General features: G+C 40.8%; 1 protein-coding gene across 5 annotated transcripts in view; it reads right to left on the bottom strand.

The window, feature by feature from the left end:
• Nucleotides 1-12,346: 12,346 nt before the first annotated feature.
• The window catches only part of CCDC85A (coiled-coil domain containing 85A), a 192,949-nt gene continuing 189,639 nt past the window's right edge, over nt 12,347-15,656 (bottom strand). For all 5 annotated transcript variants that reach the window (XM_084625264.1, XM_084625260.1, XM_084625261.1 and 2 more), the window contains one exon: nt 12,347-14,404. In XM_084625264.1, the coding sequence (XP_084481390.1) occupies nt 14,355-14,404 (50 nt within the window). In that variant the 3' untranslated portion in view covers nt 12,347-14,354. The remainder of the gene's footprint in view (nt 14,405-15,656) is intronic.

The raw sequence follows: 15,656 nt of genomic DNA, 5'->3' as shown, positions 1-15,656 counted from the left end.
GTATGGTTGAATCCAATGAGGGGGGAAAGGGAAAAAAAATTCCCCCTGGTATATTTGGTACAAAAATTAGAGAAAGAAACAATAGAATCATATTTCACATGGACAAAGTCCAAAATGTCTGAGTAGAAAATTCTAGTATCTGTAATTAGAAACTAAGGGAAATTGCACAGAGTAAAATCTCAATGCAAACCAGGTTGTAAAAACAGGAGAATATCAAAATCTGAAAATGATGTGAGAGAAGAGAGCATTTTATTTAAATATTAATGCATGATGAGACTAGCCTCTTCAAAATGTAAGAATAAAATACTGGTTTAAAATTTGTTTCACAATTTATATAGGCTCTGATTCAAGAAAAAATCCCTACTCAGGACAGCACTTAAGCATGTGCTTAAAGTTAAGCATCTGCTTAATTGCCCTTCCTGAACCCCGGCCGAAGGGTCTAATTAATTTACAATATTAAAACTACAAATATTTTTTTCCAAGAAATGTAGTATGTGTGACTGTAAAGTCTACCCAATATTGCTATTTTGCAGATAATGTCAAATAAAATGTTAATTGTGTCCTTGTCCTAGTTTGTTTTGACTCAGCTAGATGGAGCAATTATTAAGACTCCCTCCTGAATACAGTTGATCTGGGTTCAAAGTTTCCTGCAGAGAATCAGAAAAACAGGCTGGCTGAATTAATACAGTATGTGGGGTTTGTATTGGCTGTATATGCTGAAATTAAAATGATTTTTTGAGGGTGGAGAGATGTATGTGAACATGGAAGGGGGCTCCAATTCCAAATTAATTTTACAGTTTAGCTGATTTGCTTCTCCTTTCTATCTGGCTTGCTTTTTAGTTTTCAGTTGTTTGTAGTTTGGTTGCAGAGAGAGAGACCTGTTACCAGTTATATTATTGGTCCATTTTCTTAGCTAGAGTACAGGAACTGTTCCCATGGAAACATTTTCTGCTACACTTTCTTTTGGCTTTTCAAGGCTGCTTTGGGTATGCTCTGTGGTGCTCTGTTAATCTTCATCAGGCATATGCAGCATTTCTACAAACTACCTGTTCTGGTTGTTTGTGGGGGGAGGTTATTTGTTTTGTTGGGTTGTTTTGTTTTTTGTTTTTTGGGTTTTTTTTGCTAATTTAGAGTCTCTTTAGAGTATATTTGCTTCTATTATTGTGAAGCTTAGTGCCAATGAAAGGGAACAGATTGACAGCTCTGCTCTAATGAGGTACAGCAGAGTTCAAGCATCCTCACGCCATCCTCCCTGTGAGCCTCATCTTAATCTGCTGGGCCACCTCCAGAGCTGAAAGAATTATTTAGCTTCTTCACCCATTCATTAGTTGGCCTCTCTACTGAGAACATGATGCCTGTTTTATGATGGGGGGCCCCGGTCAAGATTTTCCAAAGCAATTAGTGAGTTTGAAAGCCTCACTTTTTGGGTGCTTAGCTACAGACACCTTAAAGGAGCTTGAGTTTTGGATAACCGCTTTCTGAAAATCAGGCCTTTTAAGGTGTCTCTGTATGGACACCTGAAAACCGAAGCACCCTAAATCACTAGTCACTTTTGAAAATCTTGACCTAATGCACTGGGATAAGGATCAAGGTCCTGCAAACCAGCAACCTTATTTCACGTAGTCCATTGAGCAGACATCAGCATGAATTACATCACCTTCCCCACTTCCTCTTAGACAAGTTACAGGTATTTATCTCTTTTAATCTCTCTGAATGAGTCTTTCTCTCAGGACCCTCCCATTGCTCTAGCCACAGGTAACAAATTTAGAATAGAAATTATATTGCAACTGACAAAAAGACTAAGGAAGAATCATTAGTCTCTCTTTTAACTATCTGCAGTAATGAGTCTAGTAATGATTTTACCTGTCCCTCTTTTCATACAGTCCCCTTTTTTCATGCCATTTAGTGTGAGGTTTCCAGTGATGTGCTTTTTTTCTCACATTGTCCTAGTTGTCTGAAGACTTCTAAATACATTATTTAATCATTTACTTCAACATCTTCACCAGAGCCAAAATATCAAGGCTACTGCATTGAATAAGAACCTGACAGGGGTGGCCTTACTTACTGACCCTTTGAGTCACAAATGATAGTCTTCAGAAGTTCAAGAGCCGCAAAACACACACAACCTTTACACATGAATTTTTTAAAACAGTAACATCCTACTTACTGTATCAAAGCTAATTACTGCTAGTGCTAAAGGCTTTGTGGGTCTCCATCCTGGTCATAAATCTTTGGAAATCTCATTGATATGTTATCAAGGTAGTACAGAGGAGATGTTGATTTGTAAGGACTGCACAATGTTTCTATTTTATGAACTTCGTCACGGAGTAGAGTGATTCACAGCAGTATGTTGTGCAGAAAATTGAAATGAGTCACACACTAGTCTTCTTGAGTTGAGGATACTTCATTCCTGGCACTTGCTTCCAGAACTCAATTGTAGACTATGATTTATGCATCATCTTTAGATCCAATAGTTCCATTTCTACAGTAGATATTTCTGTACTCATGGTTTTGGGAATTGGACAGCTCTCATTGATCACATCAACCCTGAATGGGTTTACAGGAACGGCAAAGCAGGATCTCAGCTTCTGCAAGTTTTCAAACCTAGCCTGAAAGTCATCAAGCAGTCCTTGTAATTTACCTCTGTATTTCCTGAGTTTGTGATCTTCTACTTCAATTTCAGGGAATGTGTTAACCCTATTCTTGACACTGGCTCTTTGCAGAAGCTTTAACTTGTTCTGGAAGCTGAAGACTGTCTGTGTAAGGTAGGAAATAATCTTATTCTTCCCTTGGAGTGCCAAGTTGAGAGTTTGCAGCTGATGCATAATATCAGATCCTGCATTCATTGCACATCTTTCAGTTGTGGCTAGGGCTTCTCCTTTTCTTCAAGGAAAGCATTGCTAGGCTCCAATAGTTCCACAAACCTATTTAAGACATTGCTGGTTGATAACCAACTCACAATACAGTAGAAAGAGATGTTGTTAGGTTTGTCTTCAAGATCTAGATCTTCAATGAAATTTTTGAACTGTTAATGAGTCTTCCCATTTGAGTGGATGAAATTGACAATTTATAGGACCGTTTTTGTAACTCCCTCTGAGATGTTCATGATGGATGATACAATGAACAGGGAGAAACTCTGGAAATCTGTGATCGTTTTTCGAGAGTCCAATAAGGCCTACTTTCCCCCCCACCATTGCAGGTGTTCCATCCATTGCAACACTGACAAGTTTATCCAACGGTACATCTGCATTTGTCAATGCTTTGTCAAGTTCATTCGTTATGTCAACATTGCAAGTTGTTTCTTTTCATGCCAGTAACTCCAACATTTCTTCTTTCACAATTACATCCATGGAAACATAGAGAAAAAATACAGCTAGTTGTGGTTTATCTTGTATATCTGTGGATTAATAGACAGCGAGGCTGAATGCTAGAGAATTCTTCAGATCATTTTGCATCTTGCTTGTGACATCAGCACTGATCTGGGAGATCCACCTCTCCACAGTGTGGCACAAAATTGGAATGTGCTTTATTAGTCGCTGAAGTTTTGTGTTACTTGGCTCTAAAATTGCACCCACTTCTGCAATATTCTTCTTAATAAATTCTCCATTGCAATATGGATGTTTAGCACAAGCAACATTCCATGACATAACAAAACTAGCTTCTGTCATTGTATCAGCTTCCTTACTGAATGCCAAAAGTATGATTGTAGACTGTTTAGGTGTAATTTTAATGCGGTTAGCTTGTTTTGCCTTAAACAGGAAGCTGTTTAGATGAAAAGTTATTGTGATTCATTTCAAGTTGCTCACTTTGTAGTGAGAGAGTGATCCATTGCAGATAAGACACAGGGGTCTGCCACCTTTATCAGTGAATGCAAAAGCTTTCTCCCATTCTGGCTTAAAACTTCATTTTTTCTTCTTCATACTTGTATTTCTTATAATTTGAAGCTGTCATTGTCATCCACAAAATTAACATAGGGTAAACACTTAAATCGAAAACTATTGAAATCCAATTTATGAATAGTAAACACAGTCTGTGTTGTGCATAATGCAGGGAGATCCCAAGCACACGAGGTCCGCACAGCACTACATAATGTAATTTCCTGTTATAATATGCATGTGCAGCTGAAGCCCTGAACCCGGGTATATCGTGCAGGGATGGAACCTTGAGCACTGGTTCCTCACAAAGGGCTGCAGCCCTGTGCACCAGCTCATCCCTGCGGGGCTGCAGCCCCAACCACTGGCATGCCTCCTCCTGGGGGTGGAAGCCCCAAGCCCCAGCTCACCCAGTAGGGTTGAAGCCCTCAGCCCCTGCACCTCCTGCAGGGCAGAAGCCCCAAGCTCTGCAAGCCACATTTTAAAAGTGCCACATGCAGCTCATGAACTGCGATTTGACCACGCCTGATCTATGATAATTATCTCTTCTAGTGGAGATTAAATGTCCCATTCCAGAGAAATGGTAAATAATTCATTACTATTTGGGCACTTCTTTGAGAACCACGGTGCTAGGGAATGATTGTAGATGAACAAAAAAGCAACTAACTCCTTGCTTCCAGGCAGGGGATTTGTTAAAGAATGAACGGGAGGCAATTGCCCACTCTTGGCCTGCCTGTCCATAGTGATGAAGGGATGTAGGTGACCATGATTGGTCAAATCAATTGGTAACTTGGGACTGACTCAGCTTGCAGCAAGGTCTGAAAGGATTCCTGCTTTTCATCTCATCTCCTAGAAATGTGGAGTCCTTTTTTATTTCTGCCCAGACACCAGAATGTCATGGGAACATATTGTCACTGTGTTAGTCACTGAATAGTCATATAGGAAGAGACAATTTCACATGCTGAGACCCTGAGGGCAAACAAGCATCCAACACACCAATGGCTCATTCATTATTCTTTCGTCAGGCTACTCAGGCCACTAGGGAACAGCAAAGAGAACACTGGCTGTGTCTGAGGTGTGACATTGCACTCCATATGATTTTATGAAAATATGCTAACAAGTGTGAATAACTGGCTTATGCTTCATGCAAAAGGTCTCTTGTAAGGTATCATTACTAAGCTTATAATCTACTGACTGTGGTCATCCTATTTGTATAAATGTATCATTATTGTATATGAAACTAGAATTATGAAATATAACTCTGAGGTTCTATTGTAATTATGCAAATTGTGGGCCATTAATGGTGGTTTGGAATCTTGATTGCTCCCATTAACCAGGACAATTGACTGTAGATGACTCTGTTTACTTGCAAGCCTTTCTGTCAGTCAGGCCAGGAAGAATGAAGGTTTGGGAGTCTCACAGGACATGTGACCATGTCACCTGGTACTGGAATCCATCTTAAACCTGGTGCTTTTCCATTTAGAAGGAGGGGTGGGGACCCAAAGAGACAAAAGATTCCTTCCTTGTGCCAAAGCTATAAAAGGGGGTGGAACAGAACAAAGGGGACAGCAGTCATGAGAAATCCCCTAGCTACCACCTGGGCTAACAAGAACTGTACCAAGGGAAAGGATTGGGCCCAGACTAGGAAGGAGTCCAGTCTGTGAAAGAAGCTTATTGGAACATCTCTGAGGGTGAGATTTTATCTGTATTCAATTTCCTACTGTATTAGGCTTAGACTTGCATGTTTTATTTTATTTTGCTTGGTAACTTACTTTGTTCTGTCTGTTATTACTTGGAACCACTTAAATTCTACTTTTATATTTAATAAAATCACTTTTGCTTATTAATTGACCCAGAGTAAGTAATTAATACTTGGGGGAGCATAGCTATCAGTATTATACAGGGCAGAAAATTTATGAGTTTACCCTGTATAAGGTTTATACAGAGTAAAACAGATTTCTTTGTGGTTTGGATCCCATTGGGAACTGGGTATCTGGGTGCTCGAGATGGGAGCACTTTCTAAGCCGTTTTTAGTTAAGTCTGCAGTTTTGGGGGGATGTGCTTCAGACCCTGAGTCTGTATTGGAGCAGACTGGCATGTCTGGCTCAACAAGGCAGGGTTCTGAAGTCCCAAGCTGCCAGGGAAAACGAGCTCAGGGGTAGTCTCAGCATATCAGGTGGCAGTCCCAAAGGGGTCTCTGTGACCCAACTCATCACATGAGGGTCACTACTTGGCTCTTTATCCAGGCCCATAAATCCACTGGCTTTCCACTCATGCTAGTTTTATGGCATGGCAGGAACAGATTGTTATCTTCCTACCATGCAATCTCAGTGCACTTCTGTAGGAAAAGAGGAAGGCCATTTTCTCTAGCCACTTAGCTCTCAGGCACCAGGGGATATTTAAATGTACAAAGTGAATCTGATTTGATCCTGAAAACCTTTCTTTTTGCACATAGATTTTAAGCACACAAGTAGCCCCACTGCAGGGCAGGAAACAGCTCACCAAAATGAGGATGGCTCAGGTAAGATTTTCCAACTTCAGGCAGAGTCTATTTTCAGTGAATTTGCTTTTAAAAATTTGCAAAAATATTTCTATTTCTGTTAAATTATATGAAACTCTATTTGTTCTTGTTTCTGTGTTTAGGGACATATTGGAGTTTATAAAGTCAGCTCCATGCTGAGTAAAACATGCAAAAGTAAGGCCAACTTTCAGAGGGGTATGGCAGTCATGAACGTGCCTGGGTAACTCCCAATGAATGGCAGCTAGGCAGGTGCAGTGATTAACAAAACTGATTCCTTAAGTATTTCCATCTATGAGCCTGTGTTTAATTGAACTCAGTGCTTGGTGGGCCATTGTGATTCATTCAATGTCTCTTCCCTTTGTGAAAGTGTCAGTCATATTATGATGTTTCCAGGACACAAACAAATCATCAAGAAACTGAAGCATTCCCACTCCCACCCCCCCCAGAAGAGTGTCCTTTAAAAGACATGGTGGGGGGGGGCACAGAGAGAGATTAGCCACAGTAGGAGGATGGTGTGGATCTTCCCTTTCTGTCCTCCTGGTCCCGGGATCTCTCTGTTACTTAACAGGCTGAACTTTTGGTGAGGAAAAAGACTTTGACCCAACCCAGCAGCCACCTCCTTGTGGGCCACCATACTTGTTGAGAAACACTGTATTTAAAAAAAATGGCAAGGCATAGCAAGTATGCTTCATTGGGCATGTACTGGTCTTCACAGACAAGGTCAGCTCCCACACTGCTCTCCTGGGCAACACAGTATGGGGAGGAGGTAAGTAGTCCTCAGTGGTGAAAGAACAGGTGAAGGACTATTTAGAAAAGCTGGACATGCACAAGTCTATGGGTCCAGATCTCATGCATCCAAGGGTGCTGAGGGAATTGCCTGATGTGATTGCAGAGCCATTGGCCATTGTCTTTGAAAACTTGTGGCGATCGGGGGAGATCCCGAATGACTGGAAAAAAGCAAATATAGTGCCCATCTTTAAAAAAGGGAAGAAGGAGAACCCGGGGAAGTACAGGATGGTCAGCCTCACCTCAGGGCCTGGAAAAATCATGGAGCAGGTCCTCAAGGAAACCATTTTGAAGCACTTGGAGGAGAGGAAGGTGATTAGGAACAGTCAACATGGATTCACCAAGGGCAAGTCATGCCTGACGAACCTGATTGCCTTCTATAACTGGCTCTGTGGATATGGGGAAAGCAGTGGACATGATATATCTTGACTTTAGCAAAGCTTTTGATATGGTCTCCCACAGTATTCTTGCCAGCAAGTTAAAAAAGTATGGACTGGATGAATGGAATATAAGGTGGATAGAAAGCTGGCTAGATTTTCAGGCTCAACAGGTAGTGATCAATGGCTCGATGTCTAGTTGGCAGCCAGTATCAAACGGAGTACCCCAGGGGTTGGTCCTGGGGCCGGTTTTGTTCAACATCTTTATTAATGATCTGGATGATAGGATGGATTGCAACCTCAGCAAATTTGCAGATGACACTAAGCTGTGGGGAGAGGTAGACAAGCTGGAGGATAGGAATAGGGTCCAGAGTGACCTAGGCAAATTGGAGGACTGGGCCAAAAGAAATCTGATGAGGTTCAACAAGGACAAGTGCAGAGTCCTGCACTTAGGACAGAAGAATCCCATGCACCGCTATTGGCTGGGGACCGACTGGCTAAGCAGCAGTTCTGCAGAAAAAGACCTGGGGATTACAGTGGATGAGAAGCTGGATATGAGTCAGCAGCATGCCCTGGGGCTGCATTAGTAGTAGCATTGCCAGCAGATTGAGGGAAGTGATTATTTCCCTCTATTTAGCACTGGTGGGGTCACATCTGGAGTATTGCATCCAGTTTTGGGCCCCCCAATACGGAAAGGATGGGGACAAATTGGAGAGAGTCCAGTGGAGGGCAACGAAAATAATCAGGGGGCTGGGGCACATGACTTATGAGTAGAGGGAGAGGGAACTGGGCTTGTTTAGTCTGCAGAGGAGAAGAGTGAGGGGGGATTTGATAGCAGACTTCAACTACCTGAAGAGGGGTTCCAAAGAGGATGTAGGTCGGTTGTTCTCAGTGTTGGCAGATGACAGAATAAGGAGCAATGGTGTCAAGTCACAGTGGGGGAGGTCTGGGTTGGATATTAGGAAACACTATTTCACTAGGAGGGTGGTGAAACACTGGAATGGGTTACCTAGGGAGGTGGTGGAATCTCCGTCCTTAGAGGTTTTGAAGGCCCAGTTTGACAAAGCCATGGCTGGGATGATTTAGTTGGTGTTGGTCCTGCTTTGAGCAGGAGGCTGGACTAGATGACCTCTTGAGGTCTCTTCCAACCCTAATCTTCTGTGGTTCTATGATTCTATAGTTGACATAAATAGATACACCTCATTATGTATAGAGCCAGGTCTAGTTCCTGCTGAGTTTACTGGACACACTTTTAGATTCTCAGCTCTCTACAAGCAATAGGAGTAGCTCCTTCTTTGTGGGTGTGTCTTTAAAAGTTATTAGGGGCATTCCCAGTAGTGGCTTCAAACAGGTCATGGCCTGAACGTTTCACCTGAGCCTGTATAATAGTTTTTAAGGTTGGATCTTGCAGAAATATGCCTAGAAGATGTATTTGCTGTTCCGTTTTGTAGGAAACTGGTCTCCCTGAGCATATTTTTTCACATATCACAACCTCACCCACTTTGTCTCTCTTGAGATTAATGTGGATGTTTAGGTGATTTATCAATGTATATCCTGATACTAAAGCCAAGGAATCCATAACTTTGAGGAGACTTACTTTGTTGGACTTCTGTATGTAGGCAGTTGCTCAGCACTACAGAAGAAGGTTTTGGAGTTTTATGAAATTTGGAGAATATTGTTATTGATACTGCATGAGAGGTTTTTCTTTTGTGAATTATCATGAGTCATAAAGCTTCTGTCTCTGTAGGTCAGTGGTGGGCAACCTGCGGCCCGAGGGCTTCACGTGGCCCATCAGGGTAATCTGCTGGCGGGCCATGAGACAGTTTGTTTACATCGACCATCCACAGGCACGTTCACCCACAGCTCCCAGAGGCCGCAGTTCCCGCAGCTCCCACTAGCCAGTAATGGTGAAGCGCGGCCACTGGGAGCTGTGGGCAGCCGTGCCTGCAGATGGTCAGTGTAAACAAACTGTCTCATGGCCTGCTAGCGGATTACCCTGATGGGCCACGTGCATCCCGCGGGCTGCAAGTTGCCCACCACTGCTGTAGGTCATATTAAGATCTTTGGTTACACTTGTGTAACACTATTGTCTTCAGATTATAACCTCAGTCTCACCTGTGCTTTCAATGAGACACTGTAAGTGGGACACTTCCAAGTGGACTCAAGTTAATTTAAGGCCAGCAGGGACCATTACGATCACTGAGTCTGACCTCCTGCAGAACACAGGACATAGAACCTCATCAAGTCATTTTTGCATCAAGACCACATTTTCAGTTTGAGCTATAGCATATATTTTAGAGAGATATCCTGCCTTTATTTAAAACCTTCAAGTGATGGAAATTCCACTGCACCCTTAGGCAAGTTGTTCCAGTGGCTAATTACTTTCACAGTTGAAACTGTGTCTCTTATTTCTAGTCTGAATTTGTCTAGCTTCAGCTTCCAACCAGTGCACCTTATTAAACCTTTTTCTGTGAGATTAAAGAGCTGCCTTCTACTCCTCCATGGTATTGTCCTTTGCTTATGCAACCAAGGATTGCATCTCTTCCCCATGTAAATTCTTGACAATGTTATCAAATCACCTCTTAATCATCTCTTGGATTAACTAAGTAGCTTGATCTTCTTTAGTCTCTCACAATAAAACGTGATTTCTGGACATCAGATCATTCTTGTAGCACTTCTCTGAACCTTTTCCAATTCGTTAACATTATTTTTGAAGTGTGGGCACCAGAACTAGACCCAGGATTCCAGTAACGGTCTCGCTAATGCTGTATGCAAAGCTAATACCCCCTCCTTTTTACTCCTGCTTGATATCACCTCCCCCCACATTTATACATCCAAGGATTGCACTCACCTGCTTAGCCACACCCTTGCATGGGAGCTCATGTTCAATTGGTAAACTATCATAATCCTTAAGTCCTTTTCAGAGTCACTGCTTTCCAGGATAGTCAGCCAATTTATAAGTGTGACCTACATTCTTTGTTCCTAGATATGTGACCTTGCATTTGACTGTAGTAACACACATTGTTCAAATGAACCCATTTTACCAAGCGAACCAGGTCGGTCTGTAAAACTGACCTGTTCCCATCCATTATTTACCATTCTGCCACTTTTGGTGTCATATGCAAATTTTCTCCCAGCTCATTCATAAAGTCAATGAATAGCATTTGGCCAAGAACAGATACCTGTGGGATTCCACTAGAAACACCCCTAATGGGTAATAATTCTCCATTTACAATTAGTTTTTGGAATCTATCACCCAGTTTTTAGCCCATTTAAATTGGCTGCATGGACACAGGAGAACTGTACTCTATTTCTGACTCTGCCACTCATTGCTTGGTGACCTTGGACAAGTCACTTTACCTCTCTGACTTGTTTTAATAATAAATTAATATCAGGTGCAACTGTTAGAACCTCACCATCAATAGCATTGTTTGCTAACAAGAAAGAACAGAATTTGCACTTGATCCTGAAGTGGTAATAGGAGTAAAAAGCAGCAAAAATTCTTTTTGGCACTGAAGTCAGCAGATAGGACACTGCATACATATAAGGAGAATATTACTTCAATTAGGGCCATTTTTTACATAGTGAAGCACAGTTAAAGGCTAAATGATTCCCAAAATATATGTTGAAGTCTCTCAGATTAGAGATTAGGATAGAATAACTGCTCTTAAAATTCTATTAGTCTCATTACACACAAGTAGTAAGATGTTGCTCCTTCTGGACCTCAGCACAGATATGTAGATGGAAGATGGTGACCCTGATAAGTCCTTTCATAAAGGTAAGAAGCTGAAGCCTTTCAGTTTTACATTCTGGATTATGCTACTTTCATCCTAATTTTCTTCTTTGTTGACCAATGTATATTATGGGATTTAGGGCAATAGTTAAAAGAAAGTGATGAGCAATGAAGAACCTAAAATCCAGGGCAAAATCTATGACGTATTTTTCTTTCTGTTCAGAAACATTTCTGAGCGAGTGCTTATTACAGTGAAAAAGGATTTAGCCACAGTAGTTTTCTTTTCTCGATAGGAAGTGACTGTTTAACAAAAAAAAAAAAAAAAAAACCACAACAATTCCTATTCAGAAGCACTAAGACAATCTCACAGGACATTTGCCAAAAGATACTGATTTCAATCCTCAGTTATGGCCAAAGACTCCTGGAATAGTCTCAGAAGTGACCCTGGGCTCCTTTCATTCTTGACCAGCTGTATACCAATCTGAACTCATGCACAACAAGGCTGCTTTAAATTAAGCCATTTGCAAATGGAACCCGTGGACCAACAGGGCAGAGTGGGCTCATCATCCCATAAAGAATCCTTGGCTAGTTCCTGTTGCTCATGGCAGCTCCCTATATGCCACCAGCAGGAAGGAGTGGATGGAGTAGAAGCCACCATGTTGGCTCTACATCACAAGCAATTATCCCTACACTGAGGTGATCTTCCCATGCCCAGCTATATCAGAATGATAAATTGTTCTCTGCCAGCTACCTGACATAAACCAACAGCACCACACAGTAGGATCTGGCCCAGTGTGTTTAAGCAGCAGAATCTAAGCAGTAGGGAGTAGTCAAGACAAGTTAAGGGGCCAGAATTTCTATTTTTGAGCATCCAGTTCTTCCAGTGACTGCAGTGGGAGATAGAGCTAGATAATTTATTTTTGAGCACTAATGTAACTACTATACAAGAAGTATTTAGAATAGAACTCTCAGTGAACAGAATTTGCTTTTGGCATCAGTTCACATATCTCATGAAATGCATCATTAAAAGAAAGCAAACAACTATGGGATTAAATAATTTATTACCGTTGCTAAAATGAACACAGATACTTGATACCCAGTTGTATGCAGAACTGTAAAAAAATAGTTTTAATACAGTATCAAAATTTACACAAGTGTAACGTCAAAAGACCAGTGTCCCTTGAATTAGCCCCTGCAGGTAAATACTACTCTTTTACTCCCCTCCCCCCCATGTTATAGGAATACAACAATTTAAGTTTAATGATAAAACTGCTTGAGAGAAAAATATGGAAATGTAACAAGCATTTTTTTTATATATAAGAACTATTTTAAAAATGCCATGTTTCAAAATTAAAAACCAGATTCTGCAGTCCTCACTCAAGGAAAAGGAATCAACAAGAGTTGTGCCTGAGAAAGGAATGCTGGATTGGAGGCCTTACATCTCTGTTGAATGGTACCAAATAAAATGACAGAACAGATATAATTACTGCCACAAATTAATCCATAACAGTTTTCTGAAGACAGGAAGCTGATTTTACACCACCATATAAAAAAGGTTGCACAGCAGCCCAACTACATTCCACTTCCAACAAACCAGTATACAACATATAACAAGCCCACAAAAACCAGAGAATATCACCTTTGAATCAAATTTTAGTAATCAAGAACAAACCCAAAACCTGGGGATTGTTGCATTCCTATTTTTTGATGCTCAGCTATGGTAAAAAGTTAAGCAACAGCATTCAGTCACAAGCCTGTCGCACATTCATACAAGAAAGTATTTGTTGCATTTAGATATACACGAAATACCTATCATAGCATTTCAATACACACAATCTAATGTTATACACACAGAAAAAAATTAAACTAAGCACATCGAGGGCACCTCCTGGTCAAAACTCAGGCAATCTGAACAAGAGCTTTTAGCCTCAGAATAAATTAAAGACATGCTTTGAGAAGAATAAAAGTTTTATTTGAAAGAACATTACAGTAGGCAAGGAAAGCTTTTCATAAATGCAGTGCAATCTTTTAGACTCATATTTTTCTTAAATAAAACAGCATGTCTCTAAACTAAATGGTAGAAATAAGCATTGGCAATTGGATAATGCTCTCAGAAAAGAACTCTGATGGTGGTTTTGGTTTGAGGTCTTAAATATTGTTACCTCAGTGTTCTATTCGCAGGGTGCTGCCCATCATGTATGTTTCCAGGAGGCATGCACAAAAGAGAATGCAGAAAGTCTATCTTCACTTTCATTTAGAAAGAAATTGTGTTTTGCTACATGTACTGTAGTTTTTGCTACACTACTGGCTGGTTAGGAGATTTTATTGTCTTTTAGCACCTCAAATGCAAGTATTCTAAAAAAAAGTAATTTCAGCTGCAAATTGCCTAAGCACCATTAACTAATACTGTCGACTGAAGCGTGAGCTACCAAGTAACTGACTTTCCTGTAACTGTGATGACTCAAGGCACAGTTTTTTGGTGTCTCTCCACTCTGGTGAAAAACTCCTGCTAAACCTAATTAAAATTCATTCAGACTCAATGAAGGTTCACCATAACTGTCTTTAAAAAAAAAAACATTTTTGTGTATCTCCTGCAGAATACCAATTATGTTTTAAATAAGAAGCATTCAGATCTCTTCATTCTGAGCATGTAGTTTTGAATGACAATGCCATGGCTAAGAGGCAGAGTTTAACTCTACAGTATCCTGAAATGACAGTGCCAGGACTCTAGGGTACATAACTGTTGTCTGAAAGACTTTTATGAAGAAGCTGTGCCAATTTTCAAAGCAGTAGTGTAGTCAAGAGTAAACAGAGTTTACCCACTTCTCAGTCAGAGAGTATGGAGTTTAGGTCAGTTTATCCACTTTTTTTTTAACCACTTCACCACTGTTTCAAAGAAGTCATGTATACTGCATGTAGACATCCTGTTGTCAGCTGAGAAGTTACTGTGGATAGAGTAAGTTCCCTCTATCCGTCACTTGCCATTTAAACTCTATCTTCTGAGAGGGGTGACACTCAGGTCCTTTTACATAGGTCCTTTATACTGATTTCCTGACAAATGTTGTCTAATTCCAGGACATGAACCTGCAGCATCTCCAAGCTTCCGCCACACAACCTAAAGGCAAGTGATAAAAAGAGATGTCAGCTATATCATCCAACCAAAAGTGGATTTGTGTATCTGTATGCATTATATATATATATAAATATATATACACACACACACACACACACACACACCATGCAGCATAGACAGAAATAGAGGCAGAGAGACAAAGGAAGAAGGAAGAATAAATTTGGAAGGAGATTCAGTATTTTCATTTTTGACCATCTGTTACTTAGAAGTCTGTTCAGGAGCAATGTCTGTCCTGAAAACAAGGGCCAGGTTTGGAAATCTTTATGCAATCATTTATTAGGCAAAACTTCCATCAAAGTCAATTTCAGACACACAGGCCCCAATGCAGCAAAGAGTTTAAGCAAGTGCTTAGCTTTAAGAACATGAGTAGTCCCATTGAAATCAACAGAAGTGGTCCTATACTTAAAGTTAAGCACATACTCCAGTGCTTTTGCTGGATCAGGGTCACACATGATTTAGTAAGAATTTTCAAGTTTTTTCATAGTGTGGACTACATGTGAACAAATTTGCTCCTTGTCCTCACCTCTGTTCCCATTCATGATTGTATTAAATACATGCCACAACTACAACAATTGTTAGCACAGAAGGTAATATTAGGAAAGCATTTAGTGTATTCTTAGTTGGCTTTTAATGAAGTTTACAAACAGGAAACAAGAACAGTTAGCAACACATGACTTGGCATCTCTCTCTGGACCACCAAGAAGCAAGCAATGGACAAGATTGGTTATTAAAAAGAGAAATAGAAACAAGACAAGGTCAGAAGTAAAGATAAAATATGGGAGTACAAATTCAAGCACAGGGCTGTGAAGGGATTTGTCTTTGGACCAGTTGGATGGGCCCAAACCAAGACTCCAGACCCCATCACCCTCTGAATTTTGTGTTCCAAATTGCTCCCACATTATGGCCTGAGCTCATGTCTGATTTGAAGGAGATGGGTGGAATTAACAAAAAAGGCCATTCCTAACAAAACAGTAACAGTAAAAATCATGGAAAACATGTTGATAACCAGAGACCAGTGTCATACCTACAGCACAGTAATTGACAACTATAGGCTAGTTTCACAAAGGGACTTAAGTGTCCTGATGCCTCTAGAGTGAGGCAGCAGTGCATATGCTGAGACGCAGAAACATAGGTGACTTTTACTGCAAAAACTTAGGCGCCTGCTGGGTTAGGCGGCAGGTGAGTGGGAGGCTGCGAATCACAGTGGTGCCTACATCTGGGATTTAGGCACCTA

The sequence above is a fragment of the Lepidochelys olivacea genome, assembly GCF_965140295.1.
Source record: "Lepidochelys olivacea isolate rLepOli2 genome assembly, chromosome: 3".
Classification (NCBI taxonomy): Eukaryota; Metazoa; Chordata; order Testudines; family Cheloniidae; genus Lepidochelys; species Lepidochelys olivacea.
This window is presented reverse-complemented; position numbering and strand designations above follow the sequence as displayed.